The sequence below is a fragment of the Lissotriton helveticus genome, chromosome 3_1 (genome assembly GCF_964261635.1).
Source record: "Lissotriton helveticus chromosome 3_1, aLisHel1.1, whole genome shotgun sequence".
Lineage (NCBI taxonomy): Eukaryota > Metazoa > Chordata > Amphibia > Caudata > Salamandridae > Lissotriton > Lissotriton helveticus.
In genome coordinates, this window is record NC_136061.1 from 1,024,370,380 (window position 1) to 1,024,397,326 (window position 26,947).

At 45.0% G+C, this 26,947-nt stretch overlaps 1 protein-coding gene across 1 annotated transcript in view; it reads left to right on the forward strand.

Moving 5' to 3' along the window:
- LOC144824202 (dynein axonemal heavy chain 11-like) overlaps positions 1 to 26,947 on the forward strand; it is a 3,356,387-nt gene that overhangs the window by 149,674 nt on the left and 3,179,766 nt on the right. The window contains exon 9 of the mRNA XM_078683354.1: positions 22,043 to 22,254. Within this exon, the coding sequence (XP_078539480.1) occupies positions 22,043 to 22,254 (212 nt within the window). The remainder of the gene's footprint in view (positions 1 to 22,042; positions 22,255 to 26,947) is intronic.

Sequence of the window (26,947 nt, forward strand, 5' to 3'; positions counted from 1 at the left end):
GTATTGGACATAATAACGTAAAGGGCCCTAATGAAAAGAGCTGTAATTTACGAAAAGGAAGAAACGAAAGTAAGGACCAGTTAACTCAAGAAAAAAAACCAATACTAAATATAAATATTAGTGATACCAGCCCTGAATTAGGTACCTATGAACTAGATATGGAGATAGAGCACGACTCGATGGACCCAAAAATTCAATGTATAGGGAGAAATAATGAGCACATTGAAATTCTATCGTGGAACATTGCTGGATTAGCAGCCAAATTTGACTCCCAGGACTGGCATAATTACATTACCAAATTCCAAATCATATGCCTACAGGAAACATGGGCTGTTGATTCCAATCCTTATAATCTAGATGGGTACAAATGTTTTGCAGTCCCGGCCATAAACTCGCCATCAGGGAGAGCAAGGGGAGGACTAATAATGTATGTTAACCTCCATATGCAGGGCATATGGTCTACCCATAACTGGGATTCACATAATATTCAAGTTGTAGGGTATCATTTTAAAAATCTTCATCTTAGCTTCTTAAATTGGTACAATGCCGTTGGTTTAACGGGGAAGGAGTCCGTTGTTAGAGAACTGGACACCTGTTTAGAAAAGTTGAGTTGTGTAAATAAGACACCAATCGCCCCAAATATAATACTCTTGGGGGATTTTAATTGCCATCTCTGTGATAATTTAAAACCGTTTAACAGAGATTGGTCAAGATGTACTATATCGAAAGGGCCACACTTCGCCCATATAGCGGAAGGATGGGAACTAGAGAAAATAGCGAAAAGACACAACTTGGCTCATACTCTGGACCTCGTTAAGCTGGGGGAAAAGGGAGATCTTAACCCAACCTTTAGAGGCAGAGGTTGCCAGTCATATATTGATTTCATCCTGGTTTCATCCCCACTAAAGAAAAATATTACTAACATGGCGATAGATACTAGTATTTTTAGTTTTCATAATCCCCTTACTATTTCATTAAGAGGGCTAGTTTTTAAAAAGTTCACCAAGAGATCAGACATTACGGAAAAAGTAGTGGATCAGGGCAGAAGGATTAAATGGGCTAAGATCGATGGTGACAAATTCTATAAACAACTGATAACGGTGGGCCTGATCGCCATAAATGTATGCCTCGATCCTCTCGTGGAAGGAACACTAGTGGTTAGAGCGTTTGAAGAAATTGCCCATCACGTAGATAAACTCTTGAGGTCATCAAAAAATAATATTGTACCATCAACCCCACGTTGGTTTGACTCTGTTTGCACCAAGGCGCATAAAACATTGAAATTCAGCCTGAATGCTAGACCCAGAAATAAGCAGATAATAGCACAAAATAGACTTGCATATAAAAAAGCTCTAAATACACGGAAAAAGAGCTTACAAAATAAAGCCTGGGAGGATCTAAGGGAAGCTGCTGAAAAGCGGGATACGTCAGCCTTCTGGAAAGTCATTAATACTCCATGTTTTAAGGACCCAGGAGCTCCAAAAATAACGAACAATATCCTGCCTGAACAATGGCAGACTTATTTCCAGAGCCTTTATAACCACACAGGGCATTCAGTCGAAGGGGAAGGATCAAGATTAAGATCAGGAAATTGTACAAAAGTGGATTTTTCCCTGGAAGAAGTCAGATCTGCTATATCTGGCCTTAGTAAGAACAAAGCACCTGGCCCCGATGGAATACTCCCGATCTCTATATTAGCAACATAGATCTATGGGCACCTCTGCTTGCGAGAGTCCTGAACGAAGCAGTGGTGGCAGGACTGCCTCGCTCTTGGTCAACTGCAACTATAGTGCCGATCTATAAAAAGGGGAAGTATGATGACCCACAATGTTACCGCCCCATATCACTCATCGATGTTACAGCAAAAGTGTTGGGACGTGTCATCTTACACCGTTTGCAGGAATGGGCTGAGTTGCACCAGGTTTTATCAGACGTACAATATGGTTTCAGGGAGGGCAGATCCACCACTGATCAATGTTTAAATCTATATCTTTTGGCAGCAAAATATACCATCGCCGGCAGCGGAAATATATACATGGGGTTCATGGACCTTTCCGCGGCCTTTGATCGCGTAAATAGAGAGAAACTTTGGTCACTATTGTTACATCTAGGAGTGGAACAACCCCTGGTTGACATCTTAAAAAATCTACACTGGAACACATCTGCAAGTGTAAGATACAACCAAGAAGGAAGCAAAACGGAATCTTTTGTATGTACCAGTGGGGTGAGGCAAGGCTGCATTTTAGCACCATTCCTGTTCTCCATTTACATAAATCTCCTAGAAAAGGAACTACTCAAGCTACAGGTAGACTCCCCCCAAATTGGGCATCGTGCGGTGCCGGTATTATTATATGCCGACGACGCAGTACTACTAGCCAGAACCCCCCGGGGGCTACAGAAGTTGATTGACGGTTTTGTTGATTTTATGGCCCAATTAGATCTTTCAACTAACCTGGAAAAATCCTACATTATGGTAACCGGACCCAAGAAAAAAGGGAAAACTATCTACCTCATTGGCTCACATGAAATTGGGCAGGTCAAAACTTTCTCCTATCTAGGGGTACTATTTGACAATCAGCTGACTTTTAAACCCCTGGTGGAGAAACATGCAACTAAACTGGCAGCGTCAACTGGAGCTATTATGGGGTATGGGAGGCGATTGGGCAGATGGTCCCCAGAGCAGATACTAAATCTCTACAGATCAATATGTAGTGCCAAGGTCACCTATGGTGCAGAATTCTGGGGCTTCATTGATAAAAAACTGCAACCAATACAGGTGGAAGAAAATAAATTTCTGAGAAGAATTCTTAAAGTGCCCCAAAGTGTGCCGGCCCTCATTATTCATGAGGAAGTGGGAGAGTTGTACATTGAAGATCGGATCAGAAGTAAACCACTTTTAGCTTGGGTCAAAATCTGGACTAATCCGGACGCATCCTTCACAAAACAAATTATAAAAGACTGCCTTAAACGGGAAAAATGGACCCATATATCGTGGTTGAAGTATATTAAGGACTCGATGGATGACATTAACTGCACAAATTTCTTTGCAGATCCAGAATCCCTTAACATTGAGAACAAAACAATGGTCAAAAAACTTTATTTAGAACATTTAAGCGCGACTAGGGCAGAGAGGGAAAAACGAAAGCCCACTGTTTTTGCTTATTATCACCTAACAGTGAAACAAGGACTAGAACCATATTTGAGGGTTATGTTTAACGCACAGGATCGTTATTATATGACCCGTTTTAGACTGAATATGCTCCATCACTTATTTTCGGTCCCCTCTGGTTTTAGTCTTACAGTGGAGGAGAAGGGTACCTGCGGCTGCGACTTTAGGTCTCCGCAGGATACCCTTCACTTTGTTTTACTATGCCCATTTTATTCTGCCCCAAGGCGTAAGTTTCTAGTAGGGATTCTGAAAGAAACAAAACTTAGACAAGCTAAAAAGGCCTTGAGATTTTTGCAGGAAGCCCCAGATGCCCACACACTCTTTTGTACTGTGAATTTTATTCGAGTTGCACTACGGTTAAGGAATACAAGAGAAGAACGTTGATTTTAATAATATTTTAAACTTTTTGGGTAATCCCTCTTTTTAAAACTAATGAAATATGTATTTTATGTGGAAAAATCAATTATTTTTAAGTGTATATTGTGTATGTGCTTTTATGGTGTCTTTTTAAGTACCGAATAAAGATTATTGATGATGATGATGATGAGTTTAAACCTGCTAAGTGGTGCCAATTATAGTTCTGGCCCCCTGTAGAAAGTTTTGCTGCAAAGGACTCAAGAAAACCAATGCATCGACCTCCAGCGCCTGTTTTTCATGATGCAGCACTGGTGTGCGGTTGAAAAACCAACACATCGCAGCGGTGCTGCCGAAAACGCGACACAGCACCTCAGTGTGGCTGAAAGATCGCTGCAGCCCGAGTCCCAAGCACTGGGTCACAGACAACAGTGGCACCCGCTCCAACTCCGACGCAGGCCCTGCAATGAGGCTGACGAAATGAATGCTTCACTGTTAGACCTGGGGGTCGCTAGTTGGCTGAGGTAGGTACCTTAGGCCAAATAGGAACCCTTACTTCCACGTCAGGGAAAGGAAGGACACCTTCTCAGTTAGCTCCCTCTCACCCCCTCTGTAGCTTGGCATGAGCAGTCAGGCTTATCTTCAAGGCAAGTGTGTAAAGTATTTGCAACCACGCTCTCATTAACCCAATGATGACACCACAAATGGACTCCACAAGAGTTTCATAAAAATAAGTATACATTTATGTAAAAAGATATACGATGAGACCACACATTATATATCCAACATATGCGCATTTGTAATAATCCTCCTGGCAGGTTGTTAGGCCAGCCAGCCCTTGTAAGTTCTGACGATAATAATGAGCAATTCTAAATTATCCACTGCAGTCCTAATTCAATGCTATGCAGTTTGTAATGCAAGAATCAGGCACTTTGCAATGTAAAAATAATGCAGTTCGTTATGCAACAATCAAGCAGTTCATAATACCAAAATAATTCAATGTGTAACGCAACAATCAGGTAGTTCGTTATGCAACCTAACGCAATGTGTAATGCAGCAATCAGGTAGTTCGTTATGCAAACATAATGCAATGCGTAATGCAAGAAATTAGGCAGTTTGTAATGCAGAAATAATGCAATGCGTAATGCAACAATCAGGTAGTTCGTAATGCAGAAATAATGCAACGTGTAATACACTAATCAGGTAGTTCGTAATGCAGAAATAATGCAATGCGTAATATGAAAAATCAGGTAGGTCGTAATACAGAAATAATGCGATGCGTAATACGACAATCAGGTAGTTCGTAATACAGAAATATTGCAATGCGTAATACGACAATCAGGTAGTTCGTAATGCAGTAATAATGCAATGCGTAATACACGCAAGCATCGATCATGGTGCCTTAGGCGGTCTCTCTGTTACTCTTACTGACTCGCGGTCAGCTTCCGTCAACAGATACCCCCACACGAGTATGGTGTAAACCAAGGTGCAGCTCCGCACTCCGGCCCCGGTAATGCCACTCCTTGGCAAGTATGGGCCGCGATACGAGCCGAGGCGGAGCCTCATGCTGCAGGACTAGGAGAGGGTGAGAGCGTCTCTCTCCGAGCCCGCACCCCGCCCCAGGCAGCGACACATGTTATCTGGGGGGTACGACCTTGCTCTCCTCTTCCCACGACTTAGGCCTCCGATGCAACTTTGTGGATTCCGGGCAATGGAACTCAGGCCCTCCGCCGACGGGGTTGGTTTGAGGTCCCGCTCTGGCAATGGCAAGCTCGGGCCGGTTGCTCAGCTCCTTTGGGGCTGCGGGTCTGGGCCGCTGGTGCTACGAATATCTCAGGCTGTAACAGAGCACATACACACAGCGTCGCTGAGACTCACTTGAGTTTCGGTTGTGCACAATCACAATAAAATCCTCATGAAGGTCTCAGGCTGCACGAAACACGCGCACACAGCGTCTCTGAGACTCACTTGAACTCCAGGTGTGCACGATAACAGGGCACTCCTCACGAAGGTCTCAGGCTGCACAAAGCACAAACACACAGCGTCACTAAGACTCACTTGGACTCCAGGTGTGCACGATAACAGGGCAATCCTCACAAAGGTCTCAAGCTGCACAAAGCATACGCACACAGCATCACCGAGACTCACTTGAACTCAGGTGCACACAATCACAGGACAATCTTTGCGAAGGGCTTAGGCTGCAAAAAGCACAGGCACACAGCGCCACTGAGACTCGCTTGTACTCCTGGTGCCCACGATCACAGGGCAATTTTTACAAGGGTCTCAGGCTGCAAAAAGCACATGCACACAGCGTCGCTGAGACTCTCCTGGAAACTTTTATGTTCCTGAGTTTCCACAGTAGGGAGCCAGCTCACCTTGGGCCCTTGGGGATAAGTTACTTCCGGACACAGCACACAGCAAAGTCCTTTCAAGCAGGGGGACACAGCACACATCAAAGTCCCTTTAGCCTCTCCTTGGTTAAAGCAGCAGACTGCAGGCCAGCCCCAGAACACACAGCAAGGGTTAGTCCTTTCCTTCAGTGTCTTCAGATGTTTCTTCCTTGGCAGAGGTTCCTCTTGACCAAGAATTAGGGTCAATCCTTTTCAGTCTTGATCAGTCCATTTCTCCCAAGTTCAGGGGCTTCAGCTCTCATAGTTATACCCCTAAATGTCTTTGAAATATTTGTGTTCAGGGGGGCACTGACCCCTGTTCAAACCATTTCTGGGTCCCTCCCTGCCAGTGACACCTCCTTCTTTTGATTAGTGGGGGTCTAGAGTCTCAATCAATCAGCAGGAGTTGGGACCATTGTTTATGGCAGCAACCCAGGCCTCTTCACCTCTAGGGGCTACTCCTCTCCCCTACACTCCAGATGCAGGTCAGCCTGTTGCTGTCTCACCTCCTCCCCTGGGTCGAGACATTCCCCAGATCCTTTCACTTTCAAATCCAGACTGTCAATCCACAACCAGGCAGAGAAACACAGAAATGTTAGAGCACAAAAACCCAGCTACTTCTAAAAGAGTCGTTTCTAAACAGACAATGCAAAAACCACCTTCATAAAAAGATGTGTTATTACATTGTGAGTTCAGACAAACTTAACTTCACCTCTCCATCGAAAGTCTTTGGGAAGATACGCTGGAAAATATACTAAACAACCTCCCCATTCTGTCCTATGGGCAAGATGGCCTTTCAACAGTGAAAAACGAAATGGAGAGTAATTCACTGTCAGGACATGGTACACACCTCAGTACATGCCCTACCTTTCACGTGCACTGTACCCTGCCCAGGGGGTACCTTGGACCTACCATAGGCGTGTCTGACGTGCATAGAAAGGGAAGGGTAAGGCCTGGCAAGTGGGTGCACTTGTCAGGACAACATGGCAGTTTAAAAAACTGCGCACAGGCACTGCAGTGGCGGGCCTGAGTTCTCTCTTTAAGGCTACTTCTGTGGGTGGCACAATTAGTGCTGCAGGCCCACTAGTAGCATTTGCATTAACATCCCTTGCACACATACTGCACTTTACTAGTAAGGCAAGTATACCAATCATGGACAACCAATTACCATTACACTTTACAGAGGGAGCACTTGCACTTTGACACTGATCAGCAGTGGCAAAGTGCCCAAAGCATCTATGTTGGTAAAACGAAATCCATCACACCATCAAAAATAGAGGAGGTAGAGGCAAAAAGCCAGGGGTAAGCATGCCAAGAAATGCTAGGTCTAACAATCACCTTCTATGCGGCTGGAAATTTGAAACAGGGCTTGTTTCCCTGCCTCATCGACCCAGCATGCCCAGATTTTTGACGCATTGCACCTGTGCACCAATTTCTTCATCAGCATTACTCAGCAGTAAGGAACTGAGACCGATTGACTGTAGATCGATGCATCACCTCCCCTCACAGTAGGAACAGACACATCACCTCCCCTGACAGTAAGGAATCAATGCATCATCTCTCCTGCACTACAGGAAGGACCCAACGCATCACCTCCCCTGAAAACTAAGGAACCGAAGCATCACCTCGCCTGGGAGTAAGAAACTGACGCATTGCTTTGTTTTACCGGCAGCTCAAATCCCCTGTGCCTGTTTTCTTCTTTGATTTTAATGCATCCCAGTTACTTTGTGATAAAAGAGATGCATCCATAGTTTCCTATTGACTGAACTATTTTGAACCTTTTAAAAGTGATATCTTTACTTGTGTATCTTGGATTTTGTGTTGTTTTGGTCTTGTTTTATTTAGATAAATATTGTTTTGTTTCTCAACTGGTGTCCTTTTGTAGTGTTTACACTTTGTTACTGTGTGTTTATATATACATGATTTACACATTGTCTCTGAGATAAGCCTGACTGCTCATGCCAAGCTACCAAGGAGGAGAGAAGGGATTATTTTAGCTGTGTAAATCCCTTACCACCCTGACTAGAATAAAGGCTTCTACTTGGACAGGGTGCAAACCACTGCCAAATAGAGATCCCCTATTTCTAACACTGATGCTGGGGTGGTGCTGTGGTTGTGTGAGGTGGTACTGAGTGATGCTGTTGTGCTACTGGGTGATGCCGAGTGATGCTGTGGGGTTGCTGAGTCATGCTGAGGTGTTGGTGCTCAGGCGGTCCTGAGCTGGTACTCAGGTGGTGCTGAGTGATGCTGAGTTAGTGCTGTACCGAGGTGATGCTGCGCTAATGCTGAGGTGATGCTGAGGTGGTGCTGCACTGATGCTGAAGTAGTGCTGCATTGGTTCTGAGTTGCTGAGATGGGGCTGCACTGGTGCTGAGGTGAGGATGCGCTGGTGGTGGTGCACTGATACTGAGGTGGTGCTGTGCTGATGCTGTGATGGTGCTATGCTGATGTTGAGGTGGTGTGCGCTGGTGCTCATGTGGTGCTGCACTGATGCTGAATTGGTGCTGTAGTGGTGGTGGTACACTGATGAGGAGGTGGTGCTGTGCTTATGCTGAGCAGGTGCTGTGCTGAGGGGGTTTCGTCCTGGTGCTCAGGTGGTCCTGAGCTGATGCTGAGGTTGTGCTGCGCTAATGCTGTGCTGGTGCTGAACTGGTGCTGAAGTGGTACTTAATGATACTGAGGTGGTGGTGTTCTTGTACAGAGGTGGTGCTCAGCTGGTCCTAAGTTTTATTTATTTTTTATTTTATTCATTTAATGCGATTTTATATAGTGCAAACATTACCCGAAGGTGTCAGAGTGCTTTACATAAGAACCAGTTGCGATACATAAGGATTTAGGATTACATGAGTTACATAAAAGATACAAACAGAATTTTTTTTGCAAATGTACAAGTTGTAAAGTCACTCAAGGAAGAGATACAAATGGATTAACTCTAAGAATCACATAGGAATGGTAGTGAGTACAAGGGTCTACTACATATACTAGTGGTTAGAGTTATCTCTATACACATATATATATACAAATAGATTTCGAAAGCGATTAGGCTGGTAAAGTGATGCTGAGGTGGTGCTGAGTGATGCTTTAGTAGTGTTGAGGAGATGCTGTGCTGAGGTGGTGCTGCACTGATGCTGTGGTGATGCCGCACTGGTGCTGAGGTGGTGGTGCACTGGTGTGAAGGGGGTGCTTTGCTGATGCTGAGGTGGTGCTGTTGTGGTGTTGAGAGATGCTATGGGGGCGCTGAGTGATGCTGTATTGGTGCTCCACTAATGCTGAGGTGGTCATGATCCACTGATCCTGAGGTAGTGCTGTGGTGCTGTTCTATATGCAGACATTGTGCTGGGCTGGTGCTGAGGTGGTGCGCTGGTGCTGAGGTGTGCTGCTCTGGGGCTGAAGTGGTGCTGAGGTGGTGCTGTGCTGGTGTTGTGGTGGTGTTCAGGTGCTGCTGAGTGATACTTATGTAGTATTATGGTAGTGCTCCTGAAGTGACGCTGAGTGACGCTGACTGGTGCTGAAGTGGTGCTGCACTGATGCTGAGGTGGTGCTGAGTTGGTATTGCACTGTCTACTTGCAGGATATGTTGTTAAGTAACCTCATATTACATGCTGTATTTGGAGAGCACAAGGAGGCATCCCTTGATATTGATTTTATTTCACCAATGATTGAAACCCAACAGGAAGCATCAAAAGTTAAAAGCGCACAACTTAAAGCTGCTTCCATTTTCATAAAACGGAGCAATACAGCATGTTTACCTCTTTAATCGTATCCAAATAATCACATTGTCAAAAGCACAATGTAAATAGTTTGATCCTACTTTTGCCCGTCTTCTCAAACTACACTTCCATTAGGTAAGTATATCATTTAAGGTTTGGATATTTGAGCTAAAGAAACCAAATATGCTATAGGATGAAAAACAACTTAGACTGAAAAAGTGCTCATAAAACCAAAGATGGTGTGAATGATTAGCCGCCCTTGGCTGGGCGCCTTTCGGAAGCCAAAACAAGCCTTTCAGAAGAAAAAGTAGTACGCCGAAACTAACTTATATGGCCTACAGTGAAGTGATCCATGTTACAGGGCCATTCTCCAGGGCATGGCCAAAACAGCTAAAGGAGGCACAAATGTAAATTATTCACCAACGAAACAAAGGAATTTCAAAAGGCATATGATTGAACAAATTGAAACGATGGGCGTACTGAAAGCCCATACAGGAGATACAGCATTTCTCGAGAGTCAGCACATGTGCTGCCTAGGCGAGATGTAAAAATTAGAGAAAAAATGTATAACATGTGGGCAATAAAAAAGCAGAGAACAAGTATGTTGCAATGCATCCCTAACTCTTAGATACTGTTAGAAATTGGGTCTCTAGTTGGCAGAGGTGTGCACCCTGCCCAAGTACAGACCACAGTCCTAAACAGGGTAAGTTAAATACTCACTAAAAGGTAACCTTTGCTCACCCTCTGGTAGCCTGACACAGAGCAGTCAAGCTTATCTAAAGAGGCAATATGTAAAGTATTTGTGCAACACACACACACATAGTAACAACATGAATTCACCACAAAAAGACTCCATACAGGTTTATAATAAAAATATATTATTATATTGGAAACAAAACAAGACCAAAAATGAAAAAATCAAATGTATAGAAGTTGAGATATTGAATTTTAAAGGAATGAAGGCAGTAAAGCGCTTAGAAGCATGTAGCGCTAAAAAAGTTACTTTAGGTCGTGCTGTACCGGTACAAAGTCAAAGTTCAGTCTGGCACAGGCCAGCTACAGGACCAATGCAGGCCCGATGAACAAAGTACCTTTCTTGATCGCAAGCAACAAAATGAGTCGATGTCGAGTCCCGCAGCACAGGATGCGTCGATCTTCTCCATGCGTCGGTTCCAAAGATGGGTGCCGGAGTTGAGAGGGGGAGTTGAGAGGGGTCGAGCGATGCTCCAGATTCTGCCATGCAGCCAAGGGGATGCTTTGATCTCACCAGGCGGCAGCGGCGACGATACACTGTCCAATGCGGCAATTTCTTGAGGCAAAGCACTGGTTCCAAGTTGATGTGCCAATTTTACTCCGGAAAATTGATGCACTGGTTGTGCTACACGCAGACAGGAGATGCACCAAAATCCGTGTTGCAAGTATCTGGGCCCCTTCCAGTGAGCCAGACACAGGAGTAGGGGTAGTGACTTTGATATACTTGAGTCTCAAGCAACAGGGGGCAAGCCAACAAGCCCTTGGAGATCACTTGGAAGAAAACAGAGTCCAGCTCTCCTTCAGCAGAGTCAGAGCGCAGCAGGCAGCAGGGCAACAAACAGACTGAAAAGTAGGCATTCCAGATCAGTAGTCCAGTTGAGTCCTTTAAGCAGCACAGCAATCTTCTCCACACGTCGGTTTCGAAGATGGGTGCCAGAGTTAAGAGGGATCGAGCGATGCTCCAGATTCTGCCATGCAGTCAAGGGGATGCTTTGATCTCACCAAGCTGCAGCGGCGATGATACGCTGTCCAATGCTGCAATCTCTGGAGGCCAAGCACTGGTTCCAAGTTGATGTACCAATTTTACTCCGGCAACTTGGTTGATGCACTGGTTCTGCTACACGCAGACAGGAGATGCACCAAAATCCGTGTTGCAAGTATCTGGGCCACTTCCAGTGAGCCAGGCACAGGAGTAGGGGTAGTGACTTTGATATACTTGAGTCTCAAGCAACAGGGGGCAAGCCAACAAGCCCTTGGAGATGACTTGGAAGAAGGCTGAGTCCAGCTCTCCTTCAGCAGAGTCAGAGTGCAGCAGGGCAACAAACAGACAGAAAAGTAGGCCTTCCAGATCAGTAGTCCAGTTGAGCCCTTTAAGCAGCACAACAGTCTGCTGGCAGAGCTTCAGTTACAAGTCCAGTTGTGTCTAATTTGTGTGGGTCAGGGACCCAGTACTTATACCCAAAAGTGCCTTTGAAGGTGACATCAAAGGCTGGGTTCTGAAGTGCGCACAATCCCTTTCACCCAGTCCTATCTGCCAGGCAGACCCTGGGGGATGAATCAGAGCTTTGTGTGTGGACAGGACACTATCTATTGAAGTATAAATGTTAGCCCCTCCCATTACTCCCTGCCTAGACAGACCCATAAGAATGCAGATGAATGCTCAGAATGCAGATGAGCTTCACCATCTTGTGTTTGTGGCTGTCTAGAGGGAATGCACAAAGTGTAGCTGTCACCCAACCCAGACGTGGATTGGACACAGGCTGTAAGGTCCAAAAAACATTAAATGCAGAGAAATTTCCACTTTCTAAAATGGCATTTATAAAACAGTGATGTTATATGCAACCATTAAGAAGGACTTATTGTTACCATTCCAAAGATATGAAAGATGAAAAAGGTACTCCTCTCTGATCAGGAATTACAGCTTAAAAGTGTATTAAGGAATTCCCAATTCTGGCCTCTGAGAAGGGTAGGCCTGACAGTAGTGAAAAATGAAATAGACTGTTTGTCACTACCAGGACATGTAAAACATAAAAGTACATGTCCTACATTTTACTTACATGGCACCCTGCCCTTCTGGGTACTTGGGGCCTACCTTAGGTATCACTTATTTGTCATATAAGGGGAGTTTAAGGCCTGGCAAGTAGTTTTAAATGCCAAGTCAAAGTGGCAGTAAATTGCAAACACGGGCACTGCAGTGACAGGCCTGAGACAGGTTTGAAAGGATGCTTCTATGGTGGCAGAATCAGTGCTGTAGCCCATTAGTAGCATTTGAATCACAGGCAATGGGCTTATGGTATACTACTGTACAAGGGACTATAACATTAACATTAACAAGGGACTTACCAGTACAACAAATATGCCAATCAGGTATACACCAATTTCATCATGTTTATGGGAGAAGCACATGCACTTTAGTGCTGGTTAGCAGTGTTAAAGTGCTCAGAGCCCTATGGCCAACAAAAAGACTTCAGCAAAAAGAGGAGGAGAAAAGCAAAATGTTTGGGGTGACGCTTCAGAGAGGGCCATTTTACAACATGTGGGCACAGCACCAGAGGAATCTATCAGATTCCATCTAGGTTTCAAAGAAGACTGCATAAGATCTGCAGTGGTGATTGCTCAATAACGATTTGCAGTGGTGATTGCTCAAAAACGATTGATCCAGTGGCAGACTGTTTACCCCATGCAGAGCTTACAGTGGTGAAGGATGCATCACTGCTGGGTAGGGGGCCAACTTAGAGAGGTGGAGATAAGAGGACTCTGGTTGCTGGTGAAAACCCAGCTCCACATCAGTCTGTTGGAGTTGTAGGTGATCCATTTGGCACTGAAGGCCTCCCTGCCAACAATCAAAGGGTACAATGGGGGGTGGTCCCAGTAAATACTATTTTGGTAACAACCACAAATTATACAAAAATTGAAGCACAAATAGAAAATGACCATGTTGTATGATTGATGTAGCAGTGTTATTTAATCACACTGGGCATGAAGTGTTTTTTAGATCAATACTATTATAAAAGCAGTAAGTTCCCAGGAGGAAAGAGAAGTTGGGGAAGTTTGGTGATTCGAGTGAGGTTGAAAGGGTATAGGGAAGGAAAATATAGTGACAATCACATATTCATATGTATATTACAAAATGGCTCAATCTTCAGCCAATTGCTTCACAACATTTCTCTATAAATTATCATGTAGCCATGATTCAGACAAAGAACACAGTGGACTAATCACTGTTGGTTATGCTGGCAAAGTGTAAAGTGTCGACGTTTCGACCCCCGTAGCAATGTAGGTTCTTGAATTCCTCACATGGGGGGTCTTCCTCAGGACTGTGGTGGAAAAAGGGGGCATCATATGATGCCCTACATTGAGGGCCAGTTCAGCAAAGCTTAGGGCGCATAGGCTCCAGGCATGTGAGAGCAGAACACCAGTACTTAAATCGGGATAAATTCTGACGTGTCCCTTCAAAATTATCCGCCCGATCCAGACCAGATTAATTGGCTTGGATACCTTAGTGAAATAATCTGTTGTTGAGTAAAACTGCAATAATGGGCGTACGTTGCTTCGTCGCTCAGATCCGAGGAAACCCTGAAGTGAATTGGGCAGCCCAGCAGTGCTCAGTCGCTACTCGCGAGGATGCTCCTGTGAATGGAGAGGTTCCCTCGTAAGGAATTCACTGCTACATCATTAATACAACGTGGTTATTTTCTATTTGTTTTTCAATTTTTGTATAATTTGTGGTTGTTACCAAAATAGTATCTACTGGGACCACCCTCTATTGTACTGTTTAATTACTCAGTTCCCAGTGATGGGTCCTGTGCTAGGAAGGTCTGCATCTCTGAAAGTGCCTGAATCACACCAGGGCAGTTCTCTAACTTTGAACCACCTGGCAGGATTTCTGAACAACAGAGAGGACACATTAAGTTGCTTAGTGGATCACAAATGGCAGTTAAATCAGAAGGTGGTACAGGGCACCTTCCAGCAAATGTAGATTCCTGGCCTGATCTGTTCGCCGGTTCTATGAATACACATTGTTAGCAGTTTAGTATGTAGGAGTTTCCAAGAAGGCTTGCAATCCTACTAGAGGGAAACTCGGGTCTCCTGTATCTGCCTCTGCCTCTTTTGGATCAAGTTCTGAAAAAGATCAGGAACAACCAGGCCTAAGTCATCTTGTAGTTACAGATTGGGGTGTAGAGTGTGGTACCCGGAACTACTGGGCATATTTATCTCTCCACTGGTTAGTCTGCCACTTTGTTAGGAACTTCTGTCACACAAGCAGGGCAGGGTCTTGCACCCGGGCCTGTGCGACCTGCACCTGCACGAGTGGTAATTGAATGGTACCAGTTGGCTCCATTTGATCTCCCTCTGGGCACAGTTAAATGCTACTCGTCAGCTCTTTTTCTGTATTTTACAGTTGATCAGTTTTCTTTGTTCAAATCACATGTTGTTATGAGCTTTCTAATAGATTTACAACATATGTTCCCATAAACCCCTTTGTGATGCTACATTGGGAGTTGAATTTGGTTCTCACTTTTTCATGTGCTCCCCCTTTAAGCCAAATAGTTGCCCACTGTGCCTTTTGTCCCTGAACTCAGTCTTTTTGGTGACAATAGTTAGCTTGTCGCATAAGTGAGCTACAGGCAGTTTTGGCCTAGGCGCCTTATACAACCTTTTCCCACACTAACTGATGCCGTAGACTCCAGCTGCATTCCTGCTGAAACTAATGACACAATTTTATTGTGAACAGGCTGTCACCCTTCCAGTCTATGCCTAATTTGTAAAAGAATGAGTGCTGGTGCCAACAGGTCTACTCTGACAATGGTATTACAAATCGGCACACTGAATATCAAGGTTGTGCAGTGTTTAATTCAGCTCTAGTCTCTTTAATACACTACCAGACACTGCTGCCCCTTTATCACACTCTTGCAGGTTCCTTCTTTCTCCCTATCTGTCTGTTTTTCTGTTTTTCTCTTCCTCCTTTGTGTGTTTTTTACCTCTCTTGCTTGTGGTAATTATCTGATAAGGAAAATAAGTGCTGATCCCCAAAAAAGGGTGCCGGTGGGCGCCATTGGCAACCACCAGTTCAAATTAAGTACTGCTACTAACCTTCTTTGCTCCACCTCATTCCGCAAAAGAAGAGAAGATACTCCATTGTTTGGATCTGAAGAGAACCTTCAGTTTCTACATTGATCGTACCAGAGACCATTGGGTCTTTGTGGGCTTCTCAGGAGCAAAGAAAGGCAAGGACGTGTAGAAAAGAACCATCTCTAGGTGGATAGTCCTCTGCATTAAAATCTGCTCCACATTAGCTAAGCAGCATCTACATGAAGGATTAGGGGCCCATTCCACTTGGTTCAAGGCTGATACTACTGCACTGGCATGCAGAGAGCCTGTCCTTGATATCTGTCAGGCTGCTACGTGGGCATCAATGCACACCTTCAATATCACTCTTGTGTTGACACGTCTTTGAGGGTAGGCATTTCACCCAATCTGTCCTGCAGGACATTTTGATTTGAGCCATTCCACAGACCCACCACCAGGTGAGCTACTTCTTTGGTATCTATTCACAAGATTAGGAATCTGCAGTTAGAAGTATCCATCAGAAGAACAAGTTACTTACCTTCCGTAACTTGCTTTATGATGAATTATCTAACCTCAGATACCTTACCTCCCCTCCACCTCCCCATGCTTTGGAATTGACTCTTTCCCATCTAAAAAGGTCCCACTCTAGAGACCTACATACTGGCCCTGCCTGTTTGTTGAAGGGCTCTGAATCTGAAGGCTCTGACAAGCTTGTGAAAGAAACTGACACATCTATTCCCTTCCTGGCAGTCCCAGATATTCTTCCCCTTGCATGGTCTGATCATAAAGCTGTAATATTTTCTATTAGCCCCCCAGTCACAAAAAGTGGCTCGAGCGCCACCATCAGAGATCCTCAAGTTAAGATCAAGGAGCAAGATAAATGCACGTGACCTCAATACAACCTTGTTAGGCACACGTCCCACAATAAATATAGTGGATGGCGATGCAGAGATAGCTGCCCGTAGATACACTATTTGGATAAAGAAGGCCATGCACGTCCAAGCACCGGAAAAAAAGCAGAAACTCTGGTGCGGCACCTCGTCTGAACCCTGGTTCTCGGAGACCTTAAGGTCTCAGAAACAAACTTGTAGGAAACTGGAGCAAAATTGGAGATCCAAATACGATTCGGGAGACAGAGTGACCTACAAAAAAGGCATTACTGAGCATAAATCTCTGATACATAGGGAGAAACCCAAATACTTCACTGAAAAGATTCTGTTGGCTGAAAATTCAGCCAAGGAACTTTTTAAAACGATAACAAAATTATCAAAAATGGCAACAAAAAAGGCCAGCACGTCGCATAAAACTCTCACCAGCTTCTTTCAAGATAAAGTCACGAAGTTCTTCGATTCCTTCAATTGAAACCGTAAGGAAGTACTCATTGCCCCAGTGAAGAACTCTCCCACAATCCTCGATAGGTTCTCCCCCTTGATAGAGAGCAGTTATGAAACTCATTTCAGCTTGTAAATCAGAATCCCCACTAAACCCCTATGCCCCCAAAATCATACATCTAGCTCCTAAAATGTTCGAGGAAAAACTCACGCAAATTCCAAATGAAGTGCTTAACACAGGACATATTCTCACTGATTAGAAGATGGCATCTATTCTCCCTATACTGAAAAAAAGTAACCTGGACCCCTTGAATCCTAGTAGCTCTAGACCCATCTCCAGGCTTCACTTCCCAGCCAAAACACTTGAAAGGGCACTGAACACGAGTTGATGGCCAGTATTGATAATAATAATCTGCTGGATCCTTCACAATACTGTTTCAGAAAGGCGCATGGCACCGAAACTGCTTTGCGTGGCGCCTCCGGAGAGATCAGATGGGCTTTGGATAAAGGTGATCAAGCAGTCCTGATATACTTGATCTTGCGGCGACATTTGACACGTTAACCACCCCATATTGATTAACCAGCTTAGGGACATGGGAATTAGAGGAGTTACCCTGGCCCTACTCCAAGATTTCTTAACCAACAGAAGAAACCATGTTGCATTGGGCAACTGTGCATCTGAGCTATCTAGTGTGCCATGTGGGGTGCCGCAGGGCTTTTCACTAAGCCCCACCCTTGTTAACTTGTACGTTGCTCCCCTGGCTAAATTGATAAAGTCCCTGGGGTTTTCGGTAGTATCTTACGTCGATGACACACAAATAGTGGTGCTATCCCCAAAGACTCTAAAGAGGCGGGCTAAGGTTCAGCTCTTGTATGATGCAAGTTTATCATTGGATGAAAACTAATTGCCTAAAGCTAAACTCTGGCAAAACAGAGGTGCTACTTTTCGGGAATTGTAAATCTGTCTGGTCTCCTAACTGGTAGACCCAGAATATGGGACCCCTACCTACACCAGCTCAAAAAGAAAGAAACTTGGGAGTCATTTTTGATGATATGCTCCACTTTGATCATCAAGTAAAAGCTATATTCACCTCAGTATTTTATACAATAAAACTAATAAAGAAAATCAGACCTTTTAACCCAAATGAACTTCAAAGATTGGTTGTCACCTCCCTTGTCCTGACCAAGCTGGACTATGGAAATGCGCTGTTGATTGGTATTCGCAAGAAGTCTCTACAGAACCTACAAACATTACAAAACGAGGCAGACTTCTTGCCGGAATTCCTAAACATAAGTCAGCGGCTCAAACTTTGATTAACTTACACTGGCATGCATAACTTTTAAGGCATCGCATAACTCTGGACCCAGATATTTTTGTAGTAAGTTAGCCTTGTACTCACCAAGCAGAAAGCTCAGATCATCTGAAGTGAGTCTACTATCCACCCCTAGAGCAAAGTTCATGGCCTGGGGTGGCCGAAGTTTCTTGTTGAAGGCAGCTACACTTTGGAACGCACTACCTCTACCCATTAAACGGTGTTCTGACTTCCTGAGTTTCCGGAAGCAAGTTAAAACCTGGCTGTTCTCTCACCAATAATTAGTAATTACCTTCATCCAGGCCTCGCATCTCCTGTCTGCTTCAGCGCCAAGATGCTCCCGGACATTCGAGTGCTACATAAACCCTAAAATCAAATCAAATCAAATCGCATCGGTGGCACCTATATGTGGCACCATTCGCACTTTCAGAGCAAAACAATGCTGACTTGGAGGCCAGAGACGTTTTAAGGCATGAGTAAAGTGGACAATGGACTTCTGCTTTTGGGTTTTCCGGATCCAGTCTGATGCCCGGAGAATATTCACATGGTAAGGAATTTGTGGCTAGATAGAGAATCGCCAGAAAGGGCGTTACTGTAGATAAGTAGCTTGCTCATCACTGCCTGGCTTACTTCTTTCTTTGAAGCTGAGTGACTCATGCAATGTTGCTCACTTATGCTGCTCTCCTTTCTTCCTGTAACTCCAGCAATGCTGTGTTAATCTTCAGAGGTTACACTAATGCAAATAGTAATCTATCACTTTATTGCCACACTTAAACGTATTGCCACACTACTGTGAGCCTCTAAAATCAGTTGCAGTGTGTACAATGTATGAAAAGGTTTTGCATGGGGTGCTCTGAACAGTGTCCATTGCTATTGTTCCCCAGCTGCACCTAAGAGTTCAAAGGTGAAAAGAATGTGTTGCACCTCTGTCTAACAGCGTCTTGTTGCGCGTCTACAGAGGTCTTACTTGGGCTGTCCTCTGGCCAAGAGCCCTGCTGCAGCAAATCACGTGATCATTTAAGTGAGACATAGCACAGTGACATGGATGGAAGACATTTCAACTAGACAACGCGAACACAAACAAGCATAGTTCCCGCATTACTGATAGTTTGAGCTATTGGCCTTGCAAATAATAATGCTACGCCAATAGCGCATACTTTAAGTAATGCAGGACCTAGTGCATTGCAAATGCTTGTGTAGTGAGCCAGGAATCAGCATTGTATGTCTCAGTACAGTACCACAAGCTGCTACTGGAGGTCCCTAATGAGCAAGGCACCAGCATTGTATGTCTCGTTGCAGTATGGCAATCTGCTCCTAGAGGTCCCTAGTGAGTAAGGCACAAGCACTGCATGTCTCGGTGCAGTACTGCAAGCTGCTCCTAGAGGTCCTTAGTGAGCAAGGCACCAGCTCTGTATGACTTGGTGCAGTACCGCACACTGCTCCTAGAGGTTCCTAGTGAGCAAGGCACCAGCACTGCATGTCTCGGTGCAGTACTGCAAGCTGCTCCTAGAGGCCCCTAGAGAGCTAGACACCACATCTGCGGACCTCTTTTGGTCACATATGGTAGTGCACCCCGCAGAAGATATGGTAAATCCACCCTACCCATAATGCATTGAATGCAAGACTGTAGTATGAGTACATTCAAATAGCTATATCCATATATACAATTAGTAGCTTTTGAAATGTGACAAAAGAATGATTACATTTATTTCAGATTAGGTTGTACACTGTGTGGAGCTGATGAAAGGAAATTAATAGACGTCTCATACAAATGTGAGATGTTCTAGTGAGCAAAGTAACCACTGCCAGCCTAGCTTAGGACCAAGTGGGTGTCTTGCCTGAAGCCTTTTAAGAAAATAGTACCTTGAGGCTGTAATTAAAACCTAGGGAGTAACAGCACATGTAACCGGGAGTGTCCTCATGGGAGGTTACAAGAAAAGACAAGGCGGTACTAAGGAGGGACTACTAGGCCTATTGACCAGTGAAAAGCCACCATTTACAAAGGACAGGGACAGGAACCAATTAAAAAGATGGACAGAAAGTGGGCGGAGCTTTATGCCCATATCCTGAATAATGCATGTCTCGAGAGGTGCATCTGTCTTTGCCCCAATTATATTGCACTATATGCCTCTGCTTCGCCTCACTTCTTCCCACCTGCAGTTCTGTTGTATTAGGACCAACAAACAAATGGATTAACATGCTAAGAGACCATAGTTTGACTCAGAGGGCATGGCATTGCAAGTGCTGTGGTGGAGGATTTAATAGTAGTACTGGGCTCTTTGTTACAAGTCAATGTAAAAAATGAAAGACTCGTTGACAGCATTGCCAAGCGCCAGACACATCGAGCATTCTTATAAAAGCACGAAAATATGCTGGGAGCACCCAAATCACACACACGGTATTAACTAAGTTGTAACGGTCCATTTGTAGGGACTTTATGGACTCACTTCGGCGTCTGCAGGTTTGTTTTACAAGGAGCAGTGTGTTTATTGTCAATAAGAACACTTGGGGTTCCGAAGTCTGACAACTAGCGGTGTTGGTGCCCTCAAACCACTAACAGTTTGCACGGTTAGACAGGGTATACAGCACACTATTAATGGGAAAAGCAAAACTACATATTCCACAATACAAAGAACTGTTACACAAAAGTCAGGGCTGTTTGGTGTCAAACATGACGTTAGTGCATCAGAGCAAGCAAAGCAGATTGGTTTTACATTACTTTAAGAAAAGGCAGGTTTCAACGCAAGCAGCACTCTATGTAATTAAGACTGCAGTTCCTCCCTGTAAGTGTCCCTTCTTCTCAATAAATGAAGTCTGTTACAGGGATATTTGTAGTACGATGCTAGCAACACGAGGAGGGAGGAGAGAGAGGGCGCATGTTTGTGTATTTGTTTAGTTTTGCAATGACACTGTAGCATGTTTTTAGGTCTGGCGTTAGCAAAGACCTTTCTGTTATAATGTACTAACTTACAAGAGGCTTTTAGTCAGCCCCTCTTCATTCATTGGTCTGTACTTGTGTCATTCACATTTTTATTCCAACCACAACAGTACACACCATGGGGCACTTGGTCAGCTCACTTGTGCCATTGGTTAGTTTCACTGTGACGGAATGTATTCTGTTCGTTCACAAGGAGCACATCCCCACACAAATTTACTCCATTCAGTGGTATGGTCTTCTAAGGCAGTGTGTGCTTTTTTTTTAAGACCAAAAAGGATTTTTGCTTTTGAATTATTTTTTAGCATTGGCGACGAACTGATACCTCGCGCAAAATTATCATTTACAAAAGCCATGACAAAACAAAACATGCATCTGCGAAGTTAAAGGTCTGATAGCCAAAGCCAGATATATTGGCTATGCCAATGCTTGTTTGGAATTGAATTTGAACAGCCTGGTGTTCCATTGTTTATGCATGCTAAATTAATGTTCTCAATTGTAGTTTGTCTATTAATGTGCAAAGGAGTTGTAAGAATTGTAGCTGTAATGTTGAGTACTGTCTTTAGCTAGGTGTGGGTATGTTGAGCTGCATTCACTGGGAATTTGTTTTGTTTGAAAATCATTCCTTCTAGAAGAGATAGACATTGCAGTTTATCTGTGCTTGTTTGACGTTAGTGTGTTTTTTTCACTCTGAAACATTTTTGGCATAGCTTACCTTTGCAAGTTTTGTATGTTCTTGAGCACACTACCTCAGCATTACTTGAGCAGACATATTGTTTAACCCGTTAAAGCAAAAGTTGATTTTTAGTTAATATGACCACAAATGTTTCCTTCTAGTGTGAAATTCTCCATATTATGTTGTCTTATTCAATGCATAAAGAGATATTAAGAAAGTTAAATTTACCAGTATTTTAAAATGGAGTTCTTTTCCTATTGCCAGTGTGCTTTTATGTGGGCTTTTTTTCACAATTAAAGAGTATTTCATTTTATTTTAATCATCTTTTTGTCACTTGGCAGCTCTGGCTGAAGCTCAGGATATTGAGCTATACCTCAGACCTTTGAAATTCTACATCGCATACATGGAGGAATCTAACTTTCCTGATATTGAACGCCTCATAGCACCTCTTTACCACACCATATGTCTGATATGGATGCATTGCCGACATTATTGCTCTCCTGCCAGGATAGTTGTCCTGCTACAAGAGTTTTGCAATCTTCTAATCGACAGGGTAAGGAAACTACATATGTTGGCTCAGCTGACACGCCATAAGCTTATATTTTAGACGATTTAAAACCCACCTCGCTCATGAGAAATTTATGTACCATGTCTGAATTATATGCACTTGTGATGTTGCTTATTTTGCAGTTAATTTTCAGTTTTCTTTGGCTGACTATCAATCAGACGTCTGCTATAGGACACGTGTGTATATTTTAGTTCTGCTAGCATCACCAGGAGTTCGGCTACTAGTATTTCTCAGGTTCCAAAAAGTTTTTAAAGAACCTCTGATGTTTTAGTTCCAGGGTTGTATTTCCTTTGTTTCTAAGTATGTGTACGCGTTTCCGTCTCTATATTAAACCGTACAGCATCTTTAAATAATTCAGGTCTATGAAGTATCTAAACCAATTTAAAAAGAAAATAAAAACTAACAAAGGAACTTGTACTGTGTAGATGATGTTCCCAGGGATGATATTATGTTCCAAGTGGCCTGCATAAGACAAAAAATAATAGTTTTTTTTAGAGAAAATGTTTTTCAAAGAAAACCTGTCAATGACTTTTGCATTAACTTCTTAGTCAGCAAAAATCTATATTTAGCAGTGGCTGATATGTATTCATTGTAATATTCAGTTTGACATATTTCGAACTTTGTTTAAAGACCACAGAGCATACAGAGATATGCATTAAGAACTTGGAAGAGAAACTCAATTTCTAATATTATATTTAACTGTCCCAAAATGGCATTATGACAAGTTTTTCTTGGCGAGACCAAAAGTGGAAGAACTGGTCACTTTGACAATTGTTTTATATCCTTTTTAAATAGTTTTTCGTCATTTCCATATATTATTAAGTAAATAATGCATTTTATCCGAAGTTGTGTATTTTCTGTTAGGAGAGCTACAGTTTGATATACTTCTGTTTTAATTATGTTGTATGTTTTGATGGGGCAGCTGACACCCTCAAAACATAGAGGGATTTGGGGGGCAGCTGAACGCAGGGAGGTCTGCCACCTCCCGGGGGACTTTGGGAGTGGGTGCAGCCAGAATTGACTGCCCTCCCCTTTCTATGACTGTAGCCCAATAAATTGTAAAATCGGGTTTCCTTTGGGCTCCTTGCCATCATCTTGATTTTTGGTGACCTGGTGGCAGGGAACCCTGGCAGTTTTTTTCTTGTAGTGCATAAAGTTTAGAGTAGGGCAGTATAATGGAGTCTAATGCAGCGAAAGTTGCCATGGCTATGTGCCTCCTGCACGAAGCAGGCCATCTGGATTTGATTGTGGCAGAGGGAAAAGCGACAGGCCTGGTGAGGCAACGTGGCAGGCCTCCGACTGCGTGGTAGCGGCCGTCATCACCTGTTCACTGCCCGCAAGATGCGTGTTGCATCGCCTAAGGTAAGTGCGGGAGGCCGCTCACTGCCTCGGCGGGCGGCCTCGCTCAGTGCTCGTAGTGGTAGGGCTTCTCTTTGGGAATGGGCGTGAAAGAGGAAGATGCCCTGGCACCCTTGCAGTCTGCATTGGTGCTGCGTAGGGGAAGTGGCAGCCCTGGCGAGGAGCAGCTTCAGGGGAGGAGTCTTCGCTGATCGAAGCAGTGCTTCCCTCTGGGAATTTGGCAGTGGCCCGTCCGCATAGTAGATGCACTTATGGTACTGCGAAGGGAAAGCAGTAGGGAGGGTGGGAGGCCAGTAGGCCACTGCAGTGCCTCTCCCCACCCAGGGGGCACAGAATGAATAGACGATGTCGGATGAGCCTCTCACTCCGTATAACCAAGGCTGGAAGCATGAACTGGAAGCTGCTGCAGTGCCTCCCACTGTATTGCAGGTTCTGGACAAGAGAATGGCATTTTTCTGGGGTCCCATCTTTATTGGGGCCCCACCAAGCAGATGCAGACTGAGCGGGTGAGAGGGAGTTCCCAGGGATAGATGATGACCCCTGACTGGGAAGGTGGAACTGGCCCGCAGAGGTTTCCCCAAGGTCTTCAGGCACTCTGGGCTGTAGGTGGGCCACAGGGGACTGGGTGAGGCTGGGGTGGCAAAGGCTGGCCAACTGCCCATAGAGGGTAGGCTGGGTCAGGCATGGGTGGGCTGGCCACTGCTTTTGTGGCATCGATGCTCAAATGGAGTGGTGAGGAGGAAGGAGCAGAGTTTGATGACCAGGTGGTGGGGGGCAGGTTAGGGGTGGGGAGCTGACTCCCAGAGTGGAGTACTGCCCTGGTGGCATGGATGGCAGAGTAGGGCAGAGCCAGTGGTCTGGGCACCGGAGATAGATGCAGGGGCGGACGGGGGTGGTGGCAGGGACTCCAGCACACCAGTCCTGTCCTCCTTTTTCCAGGTGGAAGAACGTCACAGTTTTCCAGACTCGGAAGAGCTTGGTAAAGGACAGGGAGTTTCAAGGGGAGCCGGCTGGGATTACAATAAGGGAATCTGCACTTGTGATTACTGTAAATTTAGGCACGAGGGCTCCTAATGCTTTGTCAGGCGCACTCTCATCGAATGCTTTGGGAACATTGGGGGTTGCCAGGGACAGAGTACAGGGAAGTGGCAGCCTTATGCGGGTTGTAACGGACCAAACCAACAGCAACAACTATTCCACCATGGGGGAGATGGGAACATGGACCTTAAGCGAAAGGCTCCTACTATGGTTAAACTGGGCAGGTTTGAGTATTGGTTCGGGTTCTATGACAGGCTAGGAGAGTGCGGGATCTTGATGGAAGGCTTCAGAATGGGTTTCCGACTGGGGTAAAAGGCACATGTGTCTGGAGATGGGTGGACAATTTGTGATCTACAAGAGAACACAAGGACACAGTGCAGGACAAACTCGGTAAAGAGTTTTCAGAAGGGAGGATGGCGGGCCCCTTTGACGATTGGCCAATGGCAGATTTGATTGTGTCACCCATAGGTGTGGTGCCCAAAAAGAAACAGGGGCAGTTTTGCTTAATCCAGCACTAGTCATGGCTGAAGGCGAGTCAGTGAATGATTTAATTCCAGAGGAAACAGTTTCAATGCCATTTTGATCAGTCGACGTGCCCATGTCCCCCCTGGTGGAGGCTGCATGACAGGGGGCACAGATGGCATAGTGCAATGTGAAGTCAGCTTTTTGGCTGCTTCCGGTTCACCCGGATGACTTTCAACTGATGGGAATTACATTTGAACAGAAATGATATGTGGACAAGACTTGCCAATGGCATGTTCCATCTCATGTGCACTGTTTGAGTGTTTCAGTTCCTTTCTTCAATGGCCTTTCACATGGCATAGGCTGGTAACACACTACCTCAATGAATTTATTTTTGTGGGGGGCACCTGGTTTGGCAGACAGAGGTAGCAGACAGATACTAGACACCTATGTCAGTGAAGCAGTGGTCAGTAGGCAGCATAAGATGGTAACATTGTTGGTAGGGTTCTTGGCTGTATTGATTAGAAGGGATTATGGTCAGGCTAGGTTTGAATGTTTGGCTTCAGGGGCGCAGTCCAGGGAGGCAAGGTGGCATAGGACAGAGGATGTGGTGCAGTTTATCCTGGATTAGACAGAGATTGGCTATTGCGTGTGACAATTGCAGGAAAGATAGCGGGTATTGCGTTCATGGGCAGCTTGCTGTGGGGCTACTCCCTATAACTGTTGGGAAAGTCAGGCAAAGGGATGCTTGAGGGCTGGGAGATGAAGCAAGGGTGCCTGGGGAGTCCACAGAGGCCTTTGTCATTTAACTTGTTTTGCCGGGTGCTGCGGCAGTTGTCGTTTATCTGCAATGGAGAATAGGAGGTTTGTTTTTTCCACCCTGATGTCCTGGATGTTCTTTGGAGTCCGAATTGCTGGGTTGCAAGGGCAGGGGGGAGTGACATGAGAGGATATCATGAGGAGGGAGGGCAGGTTGGTGGTGTGGCTGCACAGCTCAAAGACGGACCATAGGGCACAACGAAAATCTGTAGTGTTACAGGCAATTCCAGCTTTGCTGCTCTGCCGAGGGGCATAGTGTGACAGATGGTTTGCACAAGCAGGGTTTCCGGGGGGCGGGGGGGGGGAGGGGGGGTTGTTTACCGGTGCTGGTCAGGGGCTTGGGTAACTACCTGCCAGCTCATATCTGTTTTGCGCAAAGCGCTGGCGGCATTTGGGGGCACTCCTTTCGACTATGAGACACTCATTCCAGACAGGCCCTGCGACCAAGGCTGGCAATTGCGACTGGGCACGGGAGTACATTAGGCAGCTGTGGCGCTGGTCTTCTGATTGCTTTGGAGAAATGTGCGCACATCTGGAGAGGAGGGCAGCATATCTGGACTTTCCTTGTGAATATTTACTGCTGTTTCTGTTTTAGGTTAGGTTGCGGGACCGGCGGCGGAGGATGTATCCATCTGGGTTATAGGACATTCCTTCATCAAATGGGTGGAGAGGAAAGTGGCTAAGAGGGCCTATGGTATCAACTTGGGAATTGACCACCGCTTGTTTCTGTTACCTGGCGAGGAAAGGGGGGGAATGAGATGGCACAATTTGATTAGGTGTTTCAATGGAACGCTGGTGAGAGGGAGATGTCCGGATGTGTTGGTTCTCCACCTGGGGGCAAATGATCTTTCCCTGGAGAAAGGTGTGGTTATGATGAGGGCCATGAAACTTGATTTGAAGCAGTTAAAGGCGCAGTGTGCCCTACAGGCAGTGAACGGGGGCTGGGAAGCCAGCAGCAGTGGACAAGGTATGCATAAAGATTAACAGGGAGATGAGTCAG